Source organism: Bombus impatiens, unplaced genomic scaffold, assembly GCF_000188095.3.
Source record: "Bombus impatiens unplaced genomic scaffold, BIMP_2.2 scf_0969, whole genome shotgun sequence".
Classification (NCBI taxonomy): domain Eukaryota; kingdom Metazoa; phylum Arthropoda; class Insecta; order Hymenoptera; family Apidae; genus Bombus; species Bombus impatiens.
Genome location: NT_177388.1, coordinates 474,229 through 500,041, shown reverse-complemented (window position 1 = coordinate 500,041; position 25,813 = coordinate 474,229). Strand labels below are relative to the sequence as shown.

Genomic DNA, 25,813 nt, shown 5'->3' with positions numbered 1-25,813 from the left:
ACGAGCCGGACGAACCGAGTGCAAAGCTCTTCTCTCGCTCAGTGTCGGAGCTTTCTCGCGATGCGGCAGCGAGACACGGCGTTACGCCTGAAACTGGCGACCCGCCGCACAACCACGACCAGGCTGATCGATGCCCAACAGAATAGCGACCGCTATGCGGAGCAAGAGAGGCAGATGTTTCGCTTCCAGAACGCCGGCGCACTCTCTCACGTGGATTACACGCGCGCACCCATGTATCCTGTTCATCCTGTTCGAAGAGCTTTTGCTGCGCTGCGACCTTGTTCCGGGAAGGCAAGCTCTAGACGACCTTGTACCGTCGCCACAGTTAAACAGCTAACCGATCGCCATAACAATCGCGTTTCCGCGAAACCACCAAAGCTCCCGGTTCATGATTTCCCGACCTCGCCGATACGCTCCTCTATATGACTTTCGATTGAACGTTAGCGAAACGCACGTTCCTGTTTTGTTTTATCAGACGGAGGACGATTATCAATATATTTTCATGACGTAGGAAGAAAGTCATGGTCATGATTTGGTTATATTGATTTTTGTGATGGTATTTTATGGTGCGTATATCATACTTATGTTTGATATTTGATTTTGATGATATTTGTTGATTCGTGTCTGTCTAGTCGGGAATTGCTATGGTTGTTACAATCTGGCAATGTGGAATTTGTTACTCGAAGTTTCGAGAAAGGAAAAGATTGCATGGAGAAATGTTAGGGAGAAATATAGTATTCTTTGTATCCAATAATACATTGTCATTGCTAATTAATTACTCCATATAATGGAATAAATTTATGTTATTAACTGAAAGTTGTTGAAGATCATTTTTATAGTATGACACATGAATTTATATTATATTACGTAAATTCCATTGTTAATTGAATAAACATTTTGTAAAAATATACCAAATATAAAGGAATTGTTTCTTCAAATTTTATTGTACCAAAGAAATTTTAATCATTATTAACGTACATATTAAATTATTAACAAAGAATATAACATATACTTTCATATTAATTTAAGAAAACAACCTTAAAGAATAAATAATATCACTTTAAAATGTTTAATTCTGTACTATTTTATAAGAGAGAGCAATTTAGCATTGCTATAGGCGAAATTCTATTTGCACGTGTCCGCAACAAGTTCATTTGATGACACCGGAAGTATGCACCTGCACCAAACTGAATTAACACACGGTTGTCTATTTCCATAGGACGTCTACCAAGAGCAACTCATTTCTCTCTATAAGAATCGTTTTGTCTACTGTTAATAGATTCCTTTGACATCAAGATATTTTTGAAGCATGATTTAAAGCAGAACAACAGAGTATAGTTTACCATGAATAAGTAACGGTAAACCATCGATGAGAGCTATTACTCGTTCATTCATTGCGAAATGTGATACGGAACCGTGAATTATTTTATACTCTTTAATGTCTCATGCCCTATATTTATTTCGAGGATGGTTGTTTAGTCTGGGCAGCGTCTCAGTCACGAAATTTTCCACCATTTTATTCGAGTTTGTCGAACGCCCTCGCTGCAGTCTGCTTTTCATTCGCCTCGTTCTCATACGGATTGCAGGTTGCTCATTCAATAGCCTCGATATATGAACTTTTGCACATTCAAACTTCCTCCATGAAAGTCATTATGTGTCGCGTGTTCGTGTCTAAATTACACATGCTGCAAGCACTCGTTTAGAAATCGTTATATAACGATTATTTGCTGTTGAACTTTATAGCAAAGAGATTGATATCAAATCCATATATTGTTCGGGTCTTTTGCGATTAATTTATTAATTTATGCGTTGATGTTTACAGATTTCATCAATAAATATGATTTCCAATGCTAATATTATTGATAAAACTTTCTGCAGATCATAAGTTACGAAATACTAACAATAATAAATTTTGTTACCTAACGGTAACAAATTTCATGAAAAACAAATAATAAATTACATAAAATAAACTTTATGACATTCGTAAATTATAATGTATTTCTGATAACAGTAAATCTTATTACAAATCGAGATAGTATCAATCCGCTATGTTATACTTAAAGTGATAAAAAATATTTGATCACGCTACTCTGAGACATTCTACCTATAACTATAACTAATTTTATTGCTTCGACACATGTTAAACATATCTCAAACCGGGATGCCAATATAAAATACCAAACGCGCGAGATTAAGTGTCGAAAACGAAAAGAAAAATAGATTTTCAGCGGCTGCGTGAAGTGATAAAGAGGGAGGATCGCCATAAATTATTCAAGAATCTACGTGGGCACCGACGTCACCGCGGACGTCATGATGCTCTGGCATTGTAAGTTTCGCGATTCATTCATAAAATCCTGGGAATCTACGTAATACATACCGACCGAAAATCGATGACATCAGAAAATAGATAAAGAACCGATCTGAAAATATCCTTATTTATCTCGAGCTCTGCTATTTTCAACCGGGTTTTAGTTTATATGTTTTCTTAGCGATCTTTCCACTAGAAATTCTATGCGTTCGCACATAATAACGCTGCCATATTTCATGTACCTCCGAACAAGCGTTATTTTCACGAAGCGTCAACTTCTCTCTTTTTCACTTTGATACCTAAAAATTTCCATTCGCCTCGTGTATTAAAATATCTCACCCTCGTAAACGTTTCGATACGTTTGACGTACAGGATATCGTAATAATAAATGGAAATTATACTTTCGAACGTGATCCAACTTAACTCAAAATACTATCAAAGAATCTCTTTGAGTTTCTTGTTACGACTACTCGGGTTTCCTGAAAGTTTTCGTGGGAAAATCTTGACAAACGTTACCTGTTTCATGTCACACATGATTCTGTTTTCTTTCAGAGTCTGGCTAAACGTATTTCCTTCGTTCATGACTAATTTCCGCTCACGTGCGAATCATTCGTTTATCTGTATCGTTAATACTGGTCATGTTAAAAAATAAGAAATGCTTGTTTCGAGAAGACAGCAATTTATTTTTGTCTGTTTTCAAACGCATTATTATTAAATTCTCTCATAAGATGTACGCTTTTTTATCAAAAATTTTAAATGAAATTGCAAAGGATTGACGTTACATTACATTATACTGATCGAATTATCAAACTCACTCCAATGACTCATCTATCGAGCTGACACATTGAATTTATTAGCGACATTACGTCTCTTTAGCGATACACAATGCACATCTGTCCTAAAAACTTGCCTTCCAAAAATTATTCAAAGGGAAACGCTGCTGGTCATGAAGCGAATTTTAATTAACGAAAGAGCATCGACCGAACATCTCTTTGCTTGTTAAGACCATAAAAGCGACGTTTCACCACAAAAGCAGGGACGAACTTGCCCGCTTACACAGCACGCACATGCTAAACGTGTCGATGTGTATCCGAGCAAGGTCGGGTTGCGTAAAAATGCCCGCGTGCTAGCCGGCAGATTCCATCGGCACAGTGTGTGCTGGTAGAGGCCGATCAGTCCCCAGGTACACCTAAGGCCAGGAATATCCACTCGTGCACGCCCCCGCCGTGCCAGAATCAAGGGGACACTACGCTAACCTCGAGTGCACTGGCCAAACCACCAACAACTCATCCCAGAAATATGACCGAACATTATTATTAGATTACGTTTCAGCGACTAACCTGGAGTCGTCTGTCTCGAATCATTCTATGTATACTGTTCACACTGTTACACTTAGCACTGGTACATTTAATAATGCTTCGACTAGTACTGTTCGAGTATTTCGGGAAAGAGCCGTTTCAGAAGGAAAAGGATTCCGACATTGTATCATTTCTTCAATTTTAGAGTAAGTTTTTCTTTAATGTAATACTTCATATCTCCTTTTTCCTATCACACAATATCAAAAGATTATAGGTTTCAATTTCGTCGATAAATAAATAATTATTGTACTACATAAAACAACTTATATGATATACAAATCTTTAAATATTTGAATATGGCGAGAAAGGATTCACATCGGTAAACAAAATTTATTCCAAAAATTGCTTATCGCTGAACGGACTAAAGAAAAATATTTCTGTCCGTAAATAAGTGAAAAAATAAAGAAAGTAAATATTTTCATCCAAATTATGTCTAGCAAACATAAAAATTATTGATGTTTATAAATTTTAAATAAGGATACATGCAAGAATGTATGAAAGTAATCATAATAATTGAAGTTGTTGCATGTTAAGTAAATTACGATAGAATTTGCATATCGATGATGAATGTATGTCCATTTTGCATATTTTATGTGTAATTCGACAGGTTTATAGGTGTTCTACTTGCTAATAAATACTCGTCTAATCACGGTTTTAATCACCGATAATTACAGTTCACAAGTAATTCGCTATAATTATACAAGTTTTTAGATACTTTTATATTATGCAATGATACCAATATGTATCAAGAAACAATATGAACATGGCTTTTTCTGAATATTTTCATTAACATACTTCCTTCCTATTTTCGTTTTCAATCTATTATTCAAACTCTATAAATAGTAATTTCTAGAACGTACAACTTCCGAACTAGTAAAAAATAATATCACCTCCAAAAATTAAAAAGTAAAGAAAATGTGATATGACGTTACAAACATTTTTACAAATTTCTTTGGAATTTTTGATTATTTATATCATCTTCTTGCGATATACATATAAACTTATGGAAGCAAGTCACCTGTTTTCCACGAAGATGAACACAAATCATGTATACATACAGGTAATAAAATTTAAAAATGAAGTTTGAAAGAAATTTAAAAATGCGGTATTGATCCATTTAGAGTCTGAGAGACCCGTTTCTCATCCAAAGCTTCTAACTTTCTTACTATTTTCCTTTAGCTATTTTCTTTATCTGATAAGAAGAGAACAAGATGTTCGAATAATCAATTTGAGACTAAAAATCAATATTTCTTTGTGAAAATTATTCCTAATACATATTCGTGTATTTCACTGCTGAGAATTATTGAGATGATAGAGTTATTGACTTAACGCATTGAATGAACACTATTTGTATCTTGTAATAGTGAGCCCCCCCCCCCCATTATAAATTCAATTCAATGTTGTTTCACTGCATTATAGAACTATGAGTAAATTGAAGGATTAAACATATCTCACGTGTGTTTTAACGCAATAAATCACTAATATCTCAAGAAGTATATAATATTTAAAAGCAAGATGAGCAATTTGAATATTTAAAATACCCAATCACCATAATCTCGCATAAAAATTAAAAGTCACACTATTTACTCTTCATTTCTTGCAATTCAACTCATTCAAACACTTTTCAAATGAACTTCAGCGCTAACACCTACCACTTCTCGATGTTTCACGTTTCAAAGATCAAAAGCGAAGTCGGACGAACGATCGATATACGATTCGTCGCGCGAACCAACTCGAAGCGGGACAAGCGACGTACTTCATTGCTTCGTTTGAAAATTCGTCGCCAGATATTACAAGCGACGAGGAAGATCGTTGAAGAGACCGTCAGAGATACGACGCAGCGATAACATCAATCGCAGTGTTCTTAACTCGCTCAATAACATTAGCTTCTAATCCTTTTGCTTTTAGTGTTTCGTTCGTTAATTGATCTACCGATTAGTCTTTCATTACATCGTTGTCTCATTCATGAGTAAGTTTTACATGAAATGGGATTATTATTCGCGTAATAGTGTTATTTTCGAAATCGAACAGGAGGAAATCCAATTTAACGAATATTTCTTTTCAGACTTGTTAAATGATATACTTGTTGAAGATGAATTTCAATTAACTCCCGGAGTATATACACATACATATGCGTGCAATGTATCTGGGCTGTTCAGGATAAGTAATTCCTAACGTTTCAGTCATGATGAATTTGAGTCGTAGTAAATTTACGAGGTAAATAAGAGAAATAATGTTTTGCTACTTTTTATACGCAATAAATATCTTTTTAATATAATGCCTATCATTTTTGTTATATTACGTGTAAACTCATGCGAATTCATGTGCTATTTAAGACAATTAAAGGATCGTTTCTCGTATTATTTTAACTTTTATGTCTACTTCTTTTATCTGTACGCTTTCTCAATTACTGCTTTTTTAAATGACGCCTTTATTACAGTAGCGTACAAATAACATATGAATCTTGTGAGACTCTTTCACCTAATTGATGTGGTTGAATCATTCACAATAGAAATCTTCTAACTATTTTGATTATCATATTTTTATGAAGATGAGTGAAGTAAAATTCAAATAGAAATTTGTTTCGCCCCCTAAGTATTACAATTTCACTTTGCATATTTTGTATACTTTTACATATTATGTAGATTATGTATATTTTCCCACATTTGAATTTCCCATATGTGCACAAACATCCGTAGTCTAATTATATGAAAGCGGTTCTTCAGACGAGTTCAAGAACCTGCCACACAACAGACATGAAGTATCATGAATTGTTCATTAAACAAATTTTATTTTTCTCAGCAATTACTATAAATCTTGAAACTCTTTATATATTTTATTCACTAATTTAACACTTATTACATTTATTCACTAAAATCGTCCATTCTCGATCTCTCATAGTTAAGTCGAATTTCAACATAGAACAGAATTTCCAAGAAAAACCATTTGAACAGTAGAACCGTTCAAACAGACTCGAATAATGTTCAAATAACGAAGCTTCGGATAATAAAGGTTGCACAGCTACTCGGTTGTACGATCCACGGGATATGCTTATTTATCTTCATTCAACTAATGGTTCAGAATTTGACTTGCCTTGCATTAAATTATCCTCGACTTCATTCACCTATCTATCTTTGTTCTCTTATTCAGTTTCTCCGATTTCTCCCTCATTCAAGCATGCCGTGCGTTCAAGTAACGCATATTAAATTTAATAGTACTCACGTTTCGATGCGCCGGTGCACGTGCCACCCTTTCTGAAGATCCTCGAAGTAGTTCCGCGAGGAGTTCGGGACTTGGTCCCGGAAGGCCTTCAAGTTTGCTCGGGCTGGAAGTGGTTCTATGATGGCAGGGCGTGGGTGGCTCTGAACCGCTGTTATTCGAACTTGCGTTGTACGAGAGATTCTCGGAAACTTTTCTACGTGGACGTAGACCTTCCTCGAGAGAGATATCAGCAGTTCGCGGTTTCGCCATCTCTGCCTCCAGCATTTGGCCGTAAGGACCACGGAGAGGTCTTTTACTATATCTAGACAGATGAGAACGAAATTAAAATTAAAATTAAAATTAGAAAATGGGTTGCGTTTCGATAAATAATACGTTTAATAATACGTTTCATCTTAAGTTTTATAAAGGCTATTAGGTTGCTATAATTTCTTTTGTCGGCATATTATTATAAAGGATTAATAGGACATTATTGGCTTGTTCGAAGAGTTCATAGCGAAATTTAAGGAAAAATTTAATTGAAAGACATCTCTATGATATCCACATCTTTAATGTATGCACCGTTTCTTTCAATAACTCTTTATAACTTATTGCATAACTTCATAATCGTTGTGAAAAAGCTCGTCCTTTACAACAACGAATTTTGTACCTATTTTAAAAATGAAACGCTTTCTATTGATCATTACAAAATTTGTTTAACGAATACGTTTGTCACAAACAGTACTTTGCACGGGAAATAATTCTCCTCAAGTCTCATTAAATGTAAAATATTTTCAAAATGCATAGAATTAAAAGAGAAATTGATTCTAATTAGGCCGATTAAAAGAAAATATTCATAAATAATTATATCTAGTAAATTAGAAATTTCAGTAACGAGTTAACATTTTTTTCTCTAATTTTCTTAATTTTATGATTATAGAAAATTTACTCCTATGCAATCTATATAAGATCTAATTTAATATTTAGCTAATGTGTCACGTGAAATTGGCAACACTTCTGTTTGTTCTCCAAAACTCATCCCCTATTCTCATTCATTCAATTCTAATCTGGAATGCGATAACGATACTCGAACAAGTGTTAGACAAAGAGGGTGCCTTTAAGCAAACATTCGAACCTCTGGTAATTTTCTGCTCTTAAATCGTATCCGTAAGCAGGCGCTTCGGCTCTATTTGCATTCTATTCCGATATATCAGCGGTCGTTCTCATGTTACCTTCTAGGCGTGTGGCCCTCGCAGTCGGAGAGGTCGCTAGGCGTCGCAGGTGGCTCGTCTCTTTCCTCGCTGCTCTGAGCTGACAGCTTCCTGTCGGTGTCCAAGGACTCTGGCCATTGGGTTATGTACACGCCCTTTCTCCTTTTACTGGTATCCCCTCGGTACCTTCTAGTTTTGCCCGATGGCGATGACGCTTCAGAGGGTGCCTCGCTTGCCGCCTCACTACCTTCGCTAGCTTGACTTAGCCGTGGCTCCTCAGGTGGGGGTGTTATTATCACTTCGTGCGGTTCCAGTCTATTTTCTGTAGGAAATGATTAACTTTGTTTCAATCATTAATTCGATGGGGCAATAGCATTAATGAAAGCGTTAAATGAATTGGTTTCTTTCAATATTTTTGGTAAATTGACATTAGGCAATTAAATTATTGTATCTGGATTTGTGGTTATTTCCTTGCTTATGAACGAAACATTTCTTGGACTAGGTACGCAATGAATGCGTGGATAATATTTGTATATGCTAATTTTATGTTGAAAACCATTTTATAGCCAACGGTTGCTACAGAAATTTGCGACTGTATTTAAAAACACGAAACAAAATTCGATTTACGTTAATCAGACATTGATACATTCCTAGCAAAAAATATCAAATATCTAGAAAAAGATTAATTAGAATATATATATTGGATTTATAATTTGGCTAGAAATCACAGAATTTTATAATGATATTTTTTCAATAACTTTCGATAAATTAGTACTCTGTGTCTCTCAAACTTCTGTTTTGCATTATCTTTTACAAGAGATTACGTTTGAAAAATTTAACAGTATCCGAGACTTCTGAAAAAAGTTTCATTTCATGTTCGGATCATTTGAAGGACTACAGACAAAATCATCCAACGTAGAGAAAATATTTCTAATCTGCGGTCATAAGCCGAAAAAGCGACCAAGTTTTACTCGAATTTAACCTTCAATACAGAAAGTGAGCACAATGATAAATAACGTAGTTGGAAAACAACGGTCAGATAGAGGTTAGAAAATAATCACTAGTCAGTTGGTTTAATGACTCAGAACTAACGGAAGTCTATTTATTCAATAAACAGAAAGAACAATATTCCGAAAGATTGCGCTAGAAACAAACGTACATCCCGTAACTTCTTCTAACTTCTCTCAACCTTCTTCTTCCTCGTACAAAAAAGAAAATATAAAATCAAGTCGAGTTAACCATTGTCGTGATAGGTCAACGTATGAGCGTGATATTTACTTGGATTGGCGAACTCCAGGCCAGAGTGAACGGGCGTGAAGTCATCAATGAAGATGGGTAGAACTCGATGACGTTGAAATTTCTATTTCGACCCTGGCACCCACCGTTCCGAAAATAGAGCCACGCGAAATAAAGTGGAAACTTGGGTGCACCTTTGTACCCATACTCCTGTCGATGCAAAAATAGTCCTTCTTTCCCTTACCCCTGTTCACCACACTGGGACAGGCGAAAATATTTGGCCGGCTCATCCGCTTCGATTCGATGCTCTAATCTAATACATCAACGACACCGGCGGACTTTCAACGGCCGATTCCTAATTCTTGCCAGTCGATGCTTCGATAAACGTGTCAACGAATATCCGATAATTAAGAGCGGACCCGTGGGTCGTTGAATCCTCCGCGAGCATACGGTGAAACGTTTCTCTATTAAGATGCGCGAGGGTGATAAGCCACGTGAAACGAATGTTGAAATGAGTATTGAAGATGAGAGGAGGGTGAACCGCGGCGAAGGTGCGATTCTGGCACGGATAAAGTCATTAAATTAAAATTACAAGCTGCGAGGATGTCGGATTTAGTAATATTATGTTGCCAATTTCCACTGACGAAATCAGCCAAATAACAAACTGTTGCTACATGGAAGGGAGTTCCGCGGATTCAGCTGTTTCCCGCGTTTACGATGATCGTTCTTATTCGAGATACTCGTGGATTTCTAGGTTTTGCGCTTGTATACATTGTTCAAGAAAAGTCCGATGAAGTTTGTTGAATGAGTCGATTCGAGGAAGTTATATTTTGGAGAAGAATAAGAAGTTATACTTTAGACGATAATTTCGATACGACAGATCAGGGGAAATAGATCACTCTAACAACCTTGGTTCCTTAGTAGTAACGAACATTATAAACTTTAAACATTATAAAATTTTAAAAATTCAGGCAACTTGGCTGATCTGAACAAAGTTCAGTTTAAAGTCCAAAGTTTTACAAACTCAGGAAAAGAAATGTTTCATGACAAACCTCCAGATCGACCAACTAATTGTTTCTTCGCAAATAGCCAAACCCATACAAAACCTTCTCTTTTCGATAAAAAAAACACTCTACCGTTTGTATAATGCTCGACGATAACCTACCTTTCTGCACGGTTTCTTCGATGGGCGCACTTTCAATGAGCGGAAAAACGGGTTCAGATGTGACGATCTCGATAGGAGGCTCAGTTTGCACCAAATCGACTCTTGGCTCGTTGATTTCTGGCACCGGCGGTTCTGGGCTGGTAAGTGCACTGGAAGTTGCCAGACTGTCGGAACCATCGCTCCTCGGTCGAATCTCCTCAACGTTTCCGGTTTGAGGTACACCCAGACCTTCCGCGGAACCAACGGCGCTGTCGACGCTAGGCGTCGATGTTCTCGGACTCTGACGATTGGGGCTGTTCTGTGGCGTGGAAACCACTGGACTGACGTCCCCTCGTCTTCGTGGTAACGTGCTTGCACGAACATCCTTGTTCTCTGTGCGATTCGACGTGGCTATTGGCTGAGCCTTCTGTCGACTAACTGGAACACAATATTCGATGAAATATAAAGGTTTTTATATTTTATATCGAACATTATAGAACAAGTAGGAAGTTATTCAACATGGACGAATGTTGGGTCTGTTCAAAATGTTCGTAGCATTTTTGATTGTGGATATATTCTATTTTATTCTGTATATTTTATTTTCAACGAGATTTCAAGACTATTATTTACTACATATCTTTATAACATTCTGCTTGAAAAATACGATTTTTAGTTTGCACTAGACAAACTCCTCGATAGATTAAATAAAAGTGATACTGAGGAGATAAAGGATACAGTAAAGTTAAGTTACAGTCGGAAGTGTAGGATAGGGCTTTCTTGTTTGAGACCTCGTTTTTAAGAAAATTGAGTTTGAAATAGCAACGAGTGCATATGTACTCGATGAATTTCAAACTTAATTTTCTCGAAACCGGGACACCAAATAAAAAGATCTTATTCTTTCCTCTTAATGTAACAGAATTATCAACTGTATTATCTCTTCTAATATATGCTATATATTTATCACAGATAGATGTTATGAAATTAATAACGCAATTAATTAAACCTTTCTAAACTAATTCGCTAAGTCTTGTGCAGCGATCATTATCTGTAAAATTACTAGTTACCGTATTAAAATCAACAGCTGAGGAAACTTGGTGAAAAGAAACAGATGAGTACTCATCTATCACACGACAGAGTATATGGTATATATCTAAGTCGATTCATATTGACAAGTAAAAATAACTATTAATAATTTCTTTAAAAAACTATAGTAAACTCTATTCTCTCTATACAATATTTGTATAATAGACTTTGCTTACCTTCTAAAATTCTATGTAGCACACGATCACTGTTTTAAAATAAAACTTTCCAAATTTACGTATAAAACAACCAATCTTAATATTTCACTTCAAATTGATTTTCAAATATTATCTCAACTCTATACAAGAAAACGCTGTTCTTTGGTTCAATATTTATTGCTCAATTTCTCCAGCTTATCAATTATCCAGAACGGAACGAAACGGTAGCGTGTTTCTCGAGTAAAAAAAGCAAAGAGAGCAGCAGTAAAAATCAAAAGTAAACTTCCGCCGGATCAATCGTTTCCGAACACCTTTCCTGACTATGAATCACTGGTTTTTAATCGAACTGTCTATCAAGAGATACCTGGAAACGGAGAAAGAAAATACACATTGGTAGATCGCGTGTTAACCGAGTAGAAAACGGACGAGAGTAGATTTTTAATAGGATCGTGAGCGGATTTTCGCATACCAGTGGTTGTTGCGAGGTCATCACGGTGAGCAAGACCCCGAGAGAAAGAGAGAGCAAGTTCTAATTACCTCCTCGAGTGTCAGGTAAGTTTGGCAGCCCTCTCAACACGAGGAGGTGGATCATTCCAATAATAATAAACAGAGTGTACGAGTGGGAACGGGAACGAAGATCTCGGTGACGTTCCAAACCGACAGCACGTCGTCTTGGCCGAATTCCCGCAAATATAGCGACCGATTAAGAGACGAACTCTGTCGTTTTCGAAACTTCTGTTATTCCGTTCTATCAATTATATGGTATAGAATATCACTGACAAGATTCTAAAATTTAACTATCCAATTTAACCATGGATATTTGATTGACATAATTTGAATTAAGGAACATCCGTGCTTTGAAATAATTGTCTTTTAAGGACGTATTATAATAAAGTCAATATTATGATCATTCGAGTGATAAAGATGTTTTTATGCCATATAATTTCTTTGTATATGTACTGTAAATTGTTGGTTTAGGATTATAAATACTATGATTTCTATCCGAAGTTATTGTGTCATAATTTTTTCGTATTGCAAAATTTTGTTCCAGGATTATAAATACTATAATTATTATTTCTGGAGTTCTTGTATTATAATCTTTTCGTACTGCGCAAATTCTTATTATAAATTGTAATATAGAGTGATATATGCAAATATATTACATGTATATAATGAACGTAATATAACACATGTATATATAGTACATATATGTATATAATTTGAAGTTCATAAAACAGCTGATAAAAAGAATTAGATATTTTTTGGTACTTTCTGTCAAGTAGACAAGTTAGATTCATATAAAATTTCAACAAACAGTAGTAAAATTTATTTAGAAATTATATATCCTAAACTATAGTGGATTACTAGCGATAATTTAGCTTTTGAGTATATATATTGTGCGCTAATAAACACGCTCCAAGTGCATGCAGCAAATTTATTCGCTGTCTAAGGAAACGCAGCACGTTCGTGTTACTAATTTGGCACAAATTCTGTACATAGCGTAATCTGTATCTAATAGCATAATGAATATACAGTACAGACTAGTAAAGATCTTCTGGACGATCGCGACTTTTGTTATATTTACTATGACTTGATATTAAAATTTCCTTTAATAGGAAACTATTATTCTATGCAAATTTTAATAGCATTTCGAGAAGGAAGTTTCGCATTCTACATATCTGAAAATACGATCTTACGTTGTGAAAATTGAAAGTAATAAGGAACATGTTGATTGTACAGCGAACCTACCGATAATTACAACAGATGTTGTAAATCATCGAGAACGATCATAATGAATTCCGTGTTACCCCGGCCTTCCCGTAATTATCGTTACAGTAATTAAACGTCAAATTGACCGCTATGTAAATCTTTTCATTGCGGTAAAACACACATCCGTTAATTTAGTTCACAGTTTTCTGTATGAGAAAACTTCTCCTGAGCATAAATATCGGGATAGGAAAAATAGTGGAACTTGAGAATGCATGCACACGATAAGACTATACGCTCCAGAATATCATCTATTCATACGCTTTTCGCTTTAATTAATATCATCTAAAAAGAAGAACATAGTGCGATTTAACTATTCGTTTTCCGAATGTAGCATTCAAACTATTGTTCAGCAGATTCCAATACGAAAACCATAAACGACATGCTAAGATTGCTCTCAAAGAAGAAATATTTTAATTATTTTAATATTTTAGTTCAAAAGAGAAACATATTTAATCTAATATTTATTATCAATTTATTTATTCATCCATTTCTCACAACAAACCTTCTATTCGTTGCGAAAATCATTTTACATCATAAAACCCGTTTCCATTTCATAAGAAACATTTTCACCGTACAACAAAGAGTTCCTTTCTCCGCAATTCATTCTTTTTTCGGTTATTTTCCACCTAAGATCATAATCAGTTTCCGTGTGTCGTTTTCATTAGAACAATCTTCGCCGGAGGCAACGTGATCGTCAACTTCATGATCGTAATCACTATCATCGCGTACGATTTTTTTCGTTTGTCGGACGATGATAGCGGGATAAGAGGAAATCTATTATCTACCGCTGCTTTCTCTCGATCTCTTTTTCCCCCATTCTGAATGCTCCCGCTGTTAATGGCCGAGAGGATCCGTGGACCGTAGCTGTATTTCAGAAGATACCTAGTTACACGTCCTCGTAAACCGTCTTCCGAACGTAAAAGGTGTCCCGCAAGAGATTTGTTGGCGCGTTAGCTCGAAGCGTTTCCGGCTTGCGCCACGCACGCGAATCGCCGCGTTTCACGCCTTCGGCCTTGTTACACATTGAGAAGTCGGCGTCCTTTTTTTCAAATTTTCTTTCGTATAAAAAAGAATCAAAATCTTTCAGTAAATCGATGTGAAATAAAAAGATTTATACTTTGAAACGAAAAGGGTCTAAAATAGAAAACTGCTAATTACTACAATATCTAATAATGAAACTACGGTTTTCCTTTTACTACATAGCTAATAGTTTTTGGATTTTAAGCAGCTCTAAAAAAATTTGCTTATTTCGAATTGCTTGTATCAAAATGCGTGTCGAAACAATTCTACTTTGAATTGTAATATTGTACTTGGTAAATAAAGATCTTAAATAAAGAGAGTCCAGTTTTATGATTTTTCATAGTGGAATGACACATCCCAAAGATATGTGCAGTTTAGCGGTCTAGCAGTCTAACAATCTAACAATATCTTTCTTTACTTCTCATAAATGCGATTTTGGACTCCAAACTATACGGACAAAAGGTAAAAGAAATATGTAGCGTAAAAATTACTAATGATATTCCTGTTATATTTTTTCAACAAAAAGGGAAGAACTACAGATTGTTTGAATGGTATTCTCTTTAATCAGAAGCTTGTTGTAATATCATCCGTGAATTACATAATCCGTCCATTTTGTGAGTATACCCGCGATTATTTTTTAAACTTCAGAAAAGAAGATTTACACTGACTGCTTTCTGCAATGCATCAATCGCTCTTTGGTAAATATTTTTCTTAAAACAAAGATTTTCTCTTTCAAAATATCTGGTTCATGCACAGTAGCGTTTTTTCTTTTAAATATTCTGAATTTGTCATTGTGCTAGATATTTAATAAAAAAAAATAACCTTGAAAAAAGGTTTTTACAAGAGAAGCGATATTTATATTACTTATATATATTACTTATATATATAAGTGATAACTATATTACATAAAAGCTAGATTTTAATTTCTACAAATAAGTCTTCCAGAATCAGGAATTTCGAACAAATCACGTATACAGTAATACAAAATATAACAATAATAGCAGTATTTGCATGAACATAATAGAAGAAATATACAAATCGTATTTTTCTTTTGCCAGTGCCATCGATTACCTTTTGGCCAACTATATACCACACAATGCGACAGGATTTGTTCAAATAATTACCTGAGCAAACAATACTCTTATTCAGGCTATGGACACAAAATGCATTATCTTTAAGGCCGTTTGCGATACAAGTGCAACGGAAACAGATTCTCTCTAATATTTCTTTTATTTCTATTTCTTTATTATGAAACCGAAGCTGCCTTCGTTCGGTATGTAGTTCAGGGTTGTAACTGTACATCTAGACGAAAGTCAATGTTACGCGACTACCGATGTCGGAACGAAAAATCCAGATCTTTAGAAAAGCATTTACTATTTTCGGCACTGAGTGTAAACTGTGTATAGACGTTCTTCACTTCTCTTCTTTTTTTCTTCCTTCCTCTCTGGAAGAGGAGATGAAACCAGTATCTCGCTGCAAGCTACTGCGCGTATAAAGACTTCATGTTTCGCAAGAAGACGAAAAACCGTTTATGATAAATGAAACGCAACAATGAGATTATTGATAATAATGTGTAGACTGTGGATTTTTGTACAAATTCATATACGAAAGTATTTGAACACTTGTAGACATCTTTTATAAATATATTATGCATGTTATACGAAAGTTCTATTATTCAACACGAATATCCAAAATTTAGTGATGTACTGTGAAATACAGTACAACTCCCTTTATTGAAACCAAATATCACATGTCTGAATGTTGCCGGCTGAATCCACTTATCTAAATGCGAAGTACTGTGGGAAGAATCAATTAACTCGTATTATATAAATTGTTTATTCCTCGATAGATTCAAGTCTTGAATTCGAATGCAATTGGATTATTTTTTAAAATCTCGAGTTCTTAATACTCCGATCAGTCGTGAAAATCTTGATTGGAAATCTTGATCGGTCTCAGAGCCTTTAAAACCTAATGAGTATTCAGTATCTTATATCTTCAACTATATCTACGATTATTTATCAGTACAATCATTCTATAATACTTTCTATTATATTTTATCTTCATTATTCTACGTGAAATATTGATTACCTATTCATCAAGTTTTCAAAACATTGCACTCTATAAAGATTTTCAAGACCTCCACGATTCTCAAAACTTATCGAAACATTAAAATCCAAAACTGATCGGAACTTTCAACAGTTTTTGGCATCGAATCGTACTCCTACTGATTCAAATTGCGACAGTATTGTAAAGCATCGAATTGGTTTGAATTGCATCGAAATTGAGATTCAACTGTTTATCGTTAAACATCGATCGATGCCAGACGGTGAGAAGTTTCGCACAGGAAAAGCATTTGGAATTCTCGAAAATTATTGGACTGGAATTCACGAATAAAATATGGCCACACGGTGTATCGAGTGAATTTAGAACGTAGGCTTCTTTAACACGCGTGAAATTTAGAAAGCAGACTCGTATTCGCAAGAAGAAGAAGAAGAAAGATGCCAGGGTAGAAGACTAAATGTTTAAGAGAAAAAGTAAAAAAATAAACTTTTCCTATACTAAAAATGTTTTTCGATAATGAAGAAGCATTTTGTGAGATGTTTTAACGAATTTAAATTGCTCCTATCTTTAATCATACAAACCGTCATCTAAAGTGATTCATTCAAAGTATTTTAGCATTTAGTATAGACAATTTTCATGAGTATATCGCGTGTATTATACGAAATTTTTTGAAACTGCACTGGCATTGTAACGATATGTGTTCCTTACGATTACAATAAAAGAATTTAAAACTAAATGTGACGGAAAAAAAATAGTGAGCACAGTCCCGCTCATGGTCACAATGTTTGAAAACAGGGTCCATTAAGATAAATTGACTGAAGAAGATTGCAAATGAAATGTGTTAACGCAACGTTGGCCTTAATGGTTAATAAAAAAAAAACACAATGAAGAACATTTTCCACACGAAAGATGTTTTCCAGTAACGAACGAACATTTTGCGAGATATTCGCTGCTTTTTACGGATTTAGATTGTCCCTATCCTCAGTTATACAAACCGACACCTACATGAATATAATAATAGACATAATGGGTAGTGTTTATTTGGCTAACCGCCATGCCGCCCGAGTCTGCATTCTCGCGCGCAGCTCCCGGACTTGCTGGCCAATATTTACAAGTACACAATCGGCCGTATACAAATCATATAATTAATTGACAATGTTTTTCCTTCCAAATTTCCGCGTTCGCCACAGGGGCGATTACTTATCGTGTTTCGGAATGAAAACGAAACGATATTGGCCGTAACATTATCGCGTCCCGTTATGTAACTCGTAACTTCTAGCTCGCGTTTTATCTCCGCATTTTATCTCTGCGCTTTATCTTCACGTTTCTTAACTTCATTCTTTCCCTTTTTTGTTTCCGACTTCGCGCTCATGGCGTTATTAAATGAACTTCGAAGATCATGATACGTGGAACGTTTAATGTTTTGGCTGGCCTTGGAGAAAATACTTGCATGGGAAGTAGAGATGAACGATAAGGATGGATGGAGTTGAAGATTTTTATTCGTTTTTCTTCTTGTAAACTACACTGGTTCGTTCGCCAAGCTTGGGAAAAATACCAAGATTTTAATTAGCTTGTAGCTTTAATATTATGTTAAAATCTTTTGTATTTGAATCTTTTAGTTTTTAACGTTCTAACAACTAAAAAGACTTATGATGTTTTAGGAAAAGCGTTAAGAAAATTGAAACAAGAAATAATGCATATCAATAACGATCTTCTCATACTAAGATACAATTTAACAAACAGAAGAAATTAAAGTTCATAAAGAAACTTAATTTCTTATAATACACGGAATTATCATGAAATATATTGTTCCATAATTCTAGTGATTTTATTAACATTTTTATACGCCATTATTACACATGCCACTATTGATCCGTCCTCTCTTTAGAAGTATTTCAACTAGAAACGTAATTTCTCATAAAAATGGATATTATTCACTAACTCCTTTCAATCGGAAAAACATTCGTCGACAAATTCCCATATTGTTTCATCGGACAGACGGAAACAAAATGTTTTTCTTTGAACCTACTAGAGTAATAACGCTCGAGTAAAGAAGTAAAGCAGAACCTTTTATGGAGAGTGACTAGTAAAACCAGTTCCGAGCAGGTGAAGACCCGAAAAGATAAACACGGAAACAAAGTACAATGAATGCTTTGGAGTAACTGTTCTTACAGTTGCTTCTGCTCCCACTGCTACGCCCATTCAAATGATTCTACCGCTTAGTGTATGATCATTTATACCTATGGATATGATACCTGTGAACAAAATCTACAAACCTATCGCGATTATAAGCTAATGATCGCTTCGACCTGAGCTTCCTCATTGTAGTTTCTTTAGTAGAATTAAAAATGACTAATACGAAGATAAATTAGTGTCAGCATTTAAGAGTATAATGGCTCATTCAAGTAATTTTTACAAATATATTATTTGCTTTGTACTTTTAAAAATTTCATTTCCACTGTAATAAGACACGAAGTTCGTTATTATATTGGTAAAATTTGAAACGTATCTGAAATTTATGTTCAGGCAATATCGAGAGGTTCATATATTAGATACAACCTAACAGTGCCCAATTAAAACAGGATTATTAAGAATCAATTACCTTGATTGAAATCCACCTGGCCGAAGGAAGCGCTCCTAAACGGCGCACCAGCTCTGTGAAACGTAAGAAGAGGCCCTCTGGGCTCCAATCTTGTGATCGCATCCCTGGCTTCGCCTTCGTTGCCTGCCCCGGATGAGGCGTTCAGATCGTCGCACAAATCGTCCACACATGTACCACTATCCACCACCGAATCACTGTACTGTCTCAGGTGTTTCGCGCTGTCCGCACTAGCATTCAGCTCGTTTTTGATGTCACTTACGTCACCACTGTTCCTATCATGTTGCCTGACCGACCGCGAGGTTCTCCTCGAGTCGCTACATAGCTTCCTGCACGCGTCATTACTCGACTCACTGAAACACTCGTCACCGACACTGTCACTCCGGTTGATCGTTTTTAGCTGGTGTTGCTGATTTCCCGACCCATGACTCGTACCCTCACTGTACGTGTAGCTTCGACAAGAAGGTCGACCATCGCAGCGACCACATCCTTGATTTATTGTCTGGAGGAAAAAATTGGTTGTTCGTTGAAATGATAGAATTCTTATTCATGGAGTTATATACTGAGTATTTTCAAATATATTGTTAGTCGCATCGTCGTGGTGAATGAAACTTGGATATTGTGAACTTCTTAGGTTGAGTATTTTCTAAACAGTACTTTTAGAACAATGATTCAATAACAATGATTACTATTATAGTATGATAAACAGTAATATTATATAATATGAGAATCTGAAAATCTGGTAATTCAAGAATTGTCTTACATTGTAGATCTTGTAGTAATGTAAGACTACTCATTTTTATGAAGCTAGTGGCACGGAAATTAGTATAATATTTTAATCGCGTGATTAACAAGAATCTTTTAATCCTTTTGGATATGAAATTCCATTACAATATTTCTAACTAAATCTCTGAATTGATAGCTTATAATACTTCATCGTTATATCTTAAATATTGAACGAAAAAAGAAATGCTGAAAAAGATCTAAAAACTCAAAGGAAAACATTTATCATCAAATACCATATTTGTTTTATAAATTTCGGTGAACTCATTTCATATACGAGTGAATATAAATTATTATTTAAAAAACAGGAAACAGAAACAGATTTTCAGTCTCTTTCCTGCGGAAAGATAAAAAGTGGAAAAAGTAAGAAGTTGCTAGAAGTGACAAAAAGATTTATTAATTAGAAAGCGAATTCTACTTACCTGAGGATAGTTCTGCGAGGGTGGTTGATACCCACTGGGGGGTGGAGAGGATGCTTGAGCCCGCGAAGGTCTCCTAGGTGGTGGTACCGGGGCTGGTCCCTTGAGTTTCTCGGTGAGCTCTCGAAGGCGCTCGGCCTTTTCGCTCCGGGGGCCGGAAGAGGACTTCTTGCTACTTCCTCCTCCGCCCCCGCTCCACCGGAACCTATGCAATCGGTCCACCGCTATCACTGCTGGTTCCTGAATACAACAGATTACGTTTTTATCACCACAATATTACCAAACCAAACGTTCATCCTATAAATTGTAAAAAAATTCAGAGTTACTTAATATCTTTACTTCATTTTTTACCTAATAAGTTTTTAAACTAGCGCTCAAAAGTGTTTTTAAATAGTAATCAAAGTTTAAGTGCCCAGTTGCATTCAAGAAAACTGCGGAATGTTTGTCTGTGAAATTAAAATTTTAGCTTTGACTATAAGGTTTTCTTAGGTTTTTCGATTCTGTTCTTTCTTATAAGTTTTTTAAGATCGTGCACTCGCGACCAAACTAATTTTTGGATCGACCGTGCTGCGCAGCGTGCGCTGCCTCGTGCTTGCCGCGAGGGAAAAGACAGATGACGACCAAAATAGAATATCGTTCTTCGACTAGACACCTACGTATCGTACACATACGACTTTTCGATTCTCTAGGCTTGTCACTTGCCCGGCGATCAATTCTTATTCTCTCTGTTTTATCATCTCTCATTGGAATTCGACCAATCCAAATTAACAGGTTGAATCAAGTTAACAGGTGAACTAAAATTCAACAAAGGCAAACTCGTTCCTTGTCAGTTGAAAATTAATGTGGCTTAGCCAAGAATTGCAAAATCCACGAATTGTCAAATACATTATACTCGATCCGTTACTGTTTTCCTTTCTTGACAGTTACAGAAAGAAGAGCAAAAGAAATACTGGTGTTCAACGAGACGGATATAGATAAAAGAGAAATGGAAAGAAATAAATAATAATCAATCCTCGCGAGACCTTCCACGCCGACCCCCATCTCCAGCCATTAAAAATACTACACCTCTACCACTTGTAAGCCACCTCTCGAGCTTTGACACAAAGCGTTCTCTCAGGTCGAAGACACGTCGTCCCAAATTCCTACGAACCAGCTCACTCTTACGAAATCACAACAGTTTTTCTACAGCCTCTGAAGCGTTCCTCTGATCAACGTATTCCCAAAAATATCCTCCAGAACGCGACTGAAAGCTCTCATCACAAAACTCCAATCTACTCAAACTATATAAACCTATTGTATGTTCATACATCTTATCGATAATTCATAATCCACGATCCACTTCGCATTTACACACGATCACATCAACGTATAAAGGATCAAATCAGAAATCGAATCAGACCAAACCCAACCAGAAAGATAACCCAAATTGAACCGAAAGGAATAGAAGTAACGTTAATCATCGCAAGCAAATCTTCCTCGAATGTCTTGAACGTTCGAAGAAATACCTGCAGCTTCAGCGTCTGATGCTTGGTCCACTGTGCTAGCTGGCGCGGTACCGAGACGGACTGCAACGTCGGAACGGCGGTGGATGTGTTGAACGATGTCGAAGTGGATGGCGACGAAGACGACGGTACCGCCGCTGTTAGAGCCGCGGACGATTGTGCTTGATGGTGCTGGCCAGTGCTGTTCCCCACCGACGTTTGCAGCATCCCTCGGTTATTATTAGAGTTCACCAACGGTTGCGCCGACGTCGTTGGCGTCGTCAGCGTCGCCGGCTGTTCCACGCCGGCAACACGGCTGTTCGAAAACGTGGGAGGCCCAGGAAAAGGAGCCTGTCCACTACCAATTCCTCCACCACCACCTCCAGCTCCACCTACAACGCTTCCACCGCTTGTTCCGCACGTCGACGTCGACGACGACAACGGGTATGTCGACGACGTAGCGACGTTCGTTGCCGACGGCGGGATCCTTGGCAACGGCAAACGAGAACGTGGACCGATGCAACAGCAGTCGGCGAGGCTCGTGCTCAGATCGAGCGCCGCATTTTCCGGACTCTTCTCCGTCAGTCTTTCGCGAGAATCGCTCTCCCGAGAACTCCTCTTTCGACGTCTTTCCTGTGATTCTTCCCGCGAGTTCGATGGCGGCAAGCTTTCCTGAAAAAAAATTTTTTATTTATTTATTTTTTATTTGTTTGTTTGTTTGTTGATTTATTTCTTTACTTAAGTGATTTATTTGAATTGCTTTGAACGTTTAAGTCGAGAGGAAAATTGTGCTGAGAGAATTGTGGTTTTTATTATTTTTAGTATTTGGTATTTTTCGAATATCAATTATCTTGAAATTAATTTATGTGAAATGATATTAGTTGAGAGCTTATGATCTGTACATATTTTGTAAAATTCTTTTTGTTGCGTTATTCTTTCGAAATACATTGGAGTGCATAATTTTTAATCTTATGCTGGAAATTAATTTATAAAATACATTAGCAAGTTACAGTTTGGAATTTTTTACATATTTCTCGAGAATTCGAAAGAAACATTTAATTATACTTATGTAATAAAGCAGAAGGTCAATAAAAAGTTGAATTGATCGGTTTTTGTCTTCTAAGAGGCTCAAAATGACAAGAGAATCATTGAAAATCTAATCTTTTATTCTTGGTTACTTCATATCAAGGAAACTTATTGAAACAATGGCACTTACAGAAACTACGTTTCGCATTTGATTAATTGAAATCTTAAAGGGCACTAAATTGTACACTTGACAACTCCAAGTCAAAACGACTACTAGTAGGCTAGTTTGATCAAGAACATATGTAAACTCCGAAAATAAACTCCAGAAAACTGCTGAATCTTTACATTGTCATGTTACATGTTCTACGATCAGCAAGAAACCAACTACGCACAGTTGCATTATCACGGCGTATAAAATTTCGTTTACAATTGAATACTTGACATTTTTCTTCCGCATCTCCCGCGATATTAAAACTCATTATAGCACTTACAATTATTTGAACCGTTCCTTATATATTTTTAAATAAATCATATTTCGACATAGAAGTAAAAGGAATTAGTCTTTAGGTATGAAGGTATTCAAACAAAGACCTCACGAATATTTTATTCCTAATTTGTAGCCCGCTATGAAAAAAGGCGGCCTCTCATGCATGTAGATCAGACCACGTACTTATAGTCCTTTGTGTAATATAGCACGAAAGCAGCGGAACAAATGGGACCGTTAAAGCCTATGAAGTGGCTTCGTACATAAAGAGACTCAAAGACTGCTTCTTGTGATACCGTGTAAAACGAAACATAGGAAGTAGAACCTGCTTGTACAAGGTAATTTCACCTTGTCCTTGCCTACGAGGGAACACCTAATTTAAATATTTTTTCTATTGATCATTCATTTTCACCTACGTATTTGCAATTGTACATTGTGACTAAAACTAGAAGAAAAAGATTAAAAAGATCTAACGTATAAATTCCTATTTAATTTTAATTATAACTATTCTATAATATTATTCGAAATTAATTTCTTAGAAGTTAAGAATTAAGTAAATTATTTCATTTTTCTCTGTCCTTGACTGCAAAGAATGAAAATTTTCTTTCATTGAAATATTTTAGCATCTTGAGATGTTACTGAGAATCTGTAATGATTATTCGCGTCGTTTTATGATTATCTATGGGTTCGATTGATACGTGTATAAGGACGATTGTGGTAAAGAGGATAACAGAGGAGACAATGGCACCGAGGCAAGGTGACGTTGTTTCTTCCCACGAACGAGCCGGAGATAAACTCCTCTGAAATAGATCTCTGACTCTTGTATGCAACACGGTGTACGGGGGATATGGTGGAAAGTAGAACCATCTAATCTCCTTTCTGGAAATCCTCCTGAGATAGTGAGATACGTTTCGAAATGTCTGCTTCGATCTTTATTCTGACGTTTTACGTTGCGCGGCTGAGGACGAGATACCACGAGGAAATGCTAAAAAGAAAAAGATAAAGAAATACCTATGCTTCGTGTTGCAATAACACTATAAGAGACCTATATTTACACAGTAATCATGTATTCGAATAGAGAAGATTATTTGAATATATCGAGTAGCTTAAAGAAATCTTTTCTACTTGAATAAGCTGATCTTTCGGAGATTCGATATATTTATTTAGGTTAAGTACGAATTTAAATTCAAGTGTTTCAGATACTTGGAGAATTTAATTTTGCTTAAGTTACCTGAGACGTCTAATGAAACGAGTTTATCTCGAGTTCCTGGTATTTAAAATTCGTTGAATGATGATATAATGTTACTAAAGTTTACGATTTACTATGCGATTCAAAGGATTATATTCTGGTACTAATAGGGATATGTAGGTATTTATTGTGTAATATTGTAGTATATCTATTTTAAAATGTATATATGTACTTATTGTAGTCAGTAGAAATATAAGTGTTATTTATTTAATACACGTAGTTTTTGGAATAAACTAAACGAATAAACGAAATAATTTTGAAATTTGAAATTACAAAAATAAATATACTATGATTAAATATTATATCATTTACAGATTGTAAATATATACATAACATATACATGTTTCTTTATATAAAATTACTGTAACTTGTTGCATCAACAATTAATTCAATAACACTATCATAAGTATATATATAGAATAATAATCTTTCGAACAGCATGGTGTCCAAATATTAATGTATGAAAAATCTTTATAAAAATTCAGTCTAAGGAAAAAAACAAATCATGAAAGGCCACCATGTGGAAAGACTAAAAAGGGTTGAGATTGAGAAAAGCGTTCACGAGGCGTCTAAAATCGGAACACGAGAGTCAGATCATCGGCTCCCGATCGGCCGACGCGACGTATTCACGGTGATTTGTTGGTGAAGATTCACGATTGAAGGACTTGGCAAAGTGTTCGCGGGCTCGGCCGCGGTACTTTTCGCACGAGATTTTCACGTCGCCGCTACGTGTGCGTATGATGTCAACGTGGATATTATTCCGACCGGACGAGGACGGGCATCGGTGAAAAATAGGAAGAGGAAGAAAGAAGGAATAAAAAGGGAGATGGCTCGAAATCGGTACGAGTCACTGACTGGCGGCATTCTATTTACGCGATCGACTCTATATTTAGAATTTCCGACATCTTCATTTTGCTCACCGCGAAAACGTCTCCTCTCTGTCGCGAATCCGTCGAAGGTCGTCACGACAGTCAACGGAGTTTGGATTCTTATTTGGCTGGACGCTGCGTCGGTCTCGCGGCTCTTCATTCCGCTTAACCAATAAAATTTCGCTGGCAACACCACCGTGAAATTTCAAAAACTTCATATCCCCTCTTCCCCATTCCGACCTCTCGTTGACGCACTTTGAACAACAGTACAGTCTTTTTGAACCGTATTTGGATACGAGGAATGCGACTCGTAATAAAGGAACTGTTGTACGTAAGTACTCTTATAATATAATATGCTC

General features: G+C 36.0%; 1 protein-coding gene across 11 annotated transcripts in view; it reads right to left on the bottom strand.

The window, feature by feature from the left end:
- The window catches only part of LOC100747260 (rho guanine nucleotide exchange factor 17), a 71,261-nt gene that overhangs the window by 30,380 nt on the left and 15,068 nt on the right, over positions 1 to 25,813 (bottom strand). For all 11 annotated transcript variants that reach the window (XM_024370839.2, XM_024370840.2, XM_024370841.2 and 8 more), the window contains exons 3-8: positions 21,851 to 22,498; positions 20,349 to 20,585; positions 19,147 to 19,645; positions 10,477 to 10,893; positions 8,097 to 8,397; positions 6,889 to 7,189 (exon numbers count right to left, since the gene is read on the bottom strand). In XM_024370839.2, coding sequence (XP_024226607.1) covers positions 6,889 to 7,189; positions 8,097 to 8,397; positions 10,477 to 10,893; positions 19,147 to 19,645; positions 20,349 to 20,585; positions 21,851 to 22,498 — 2,403 coding nt within the window. The remainder of the gene's footprint in view (positions 1 to 6,888; positions 7,190 to 8,096; positions 8,398 to 10,476; positions 10,894 to 19,146; positions 19,646 to 20,348; positions 20,586 to 21,850; positions 22,499 to 25,813) is intronic.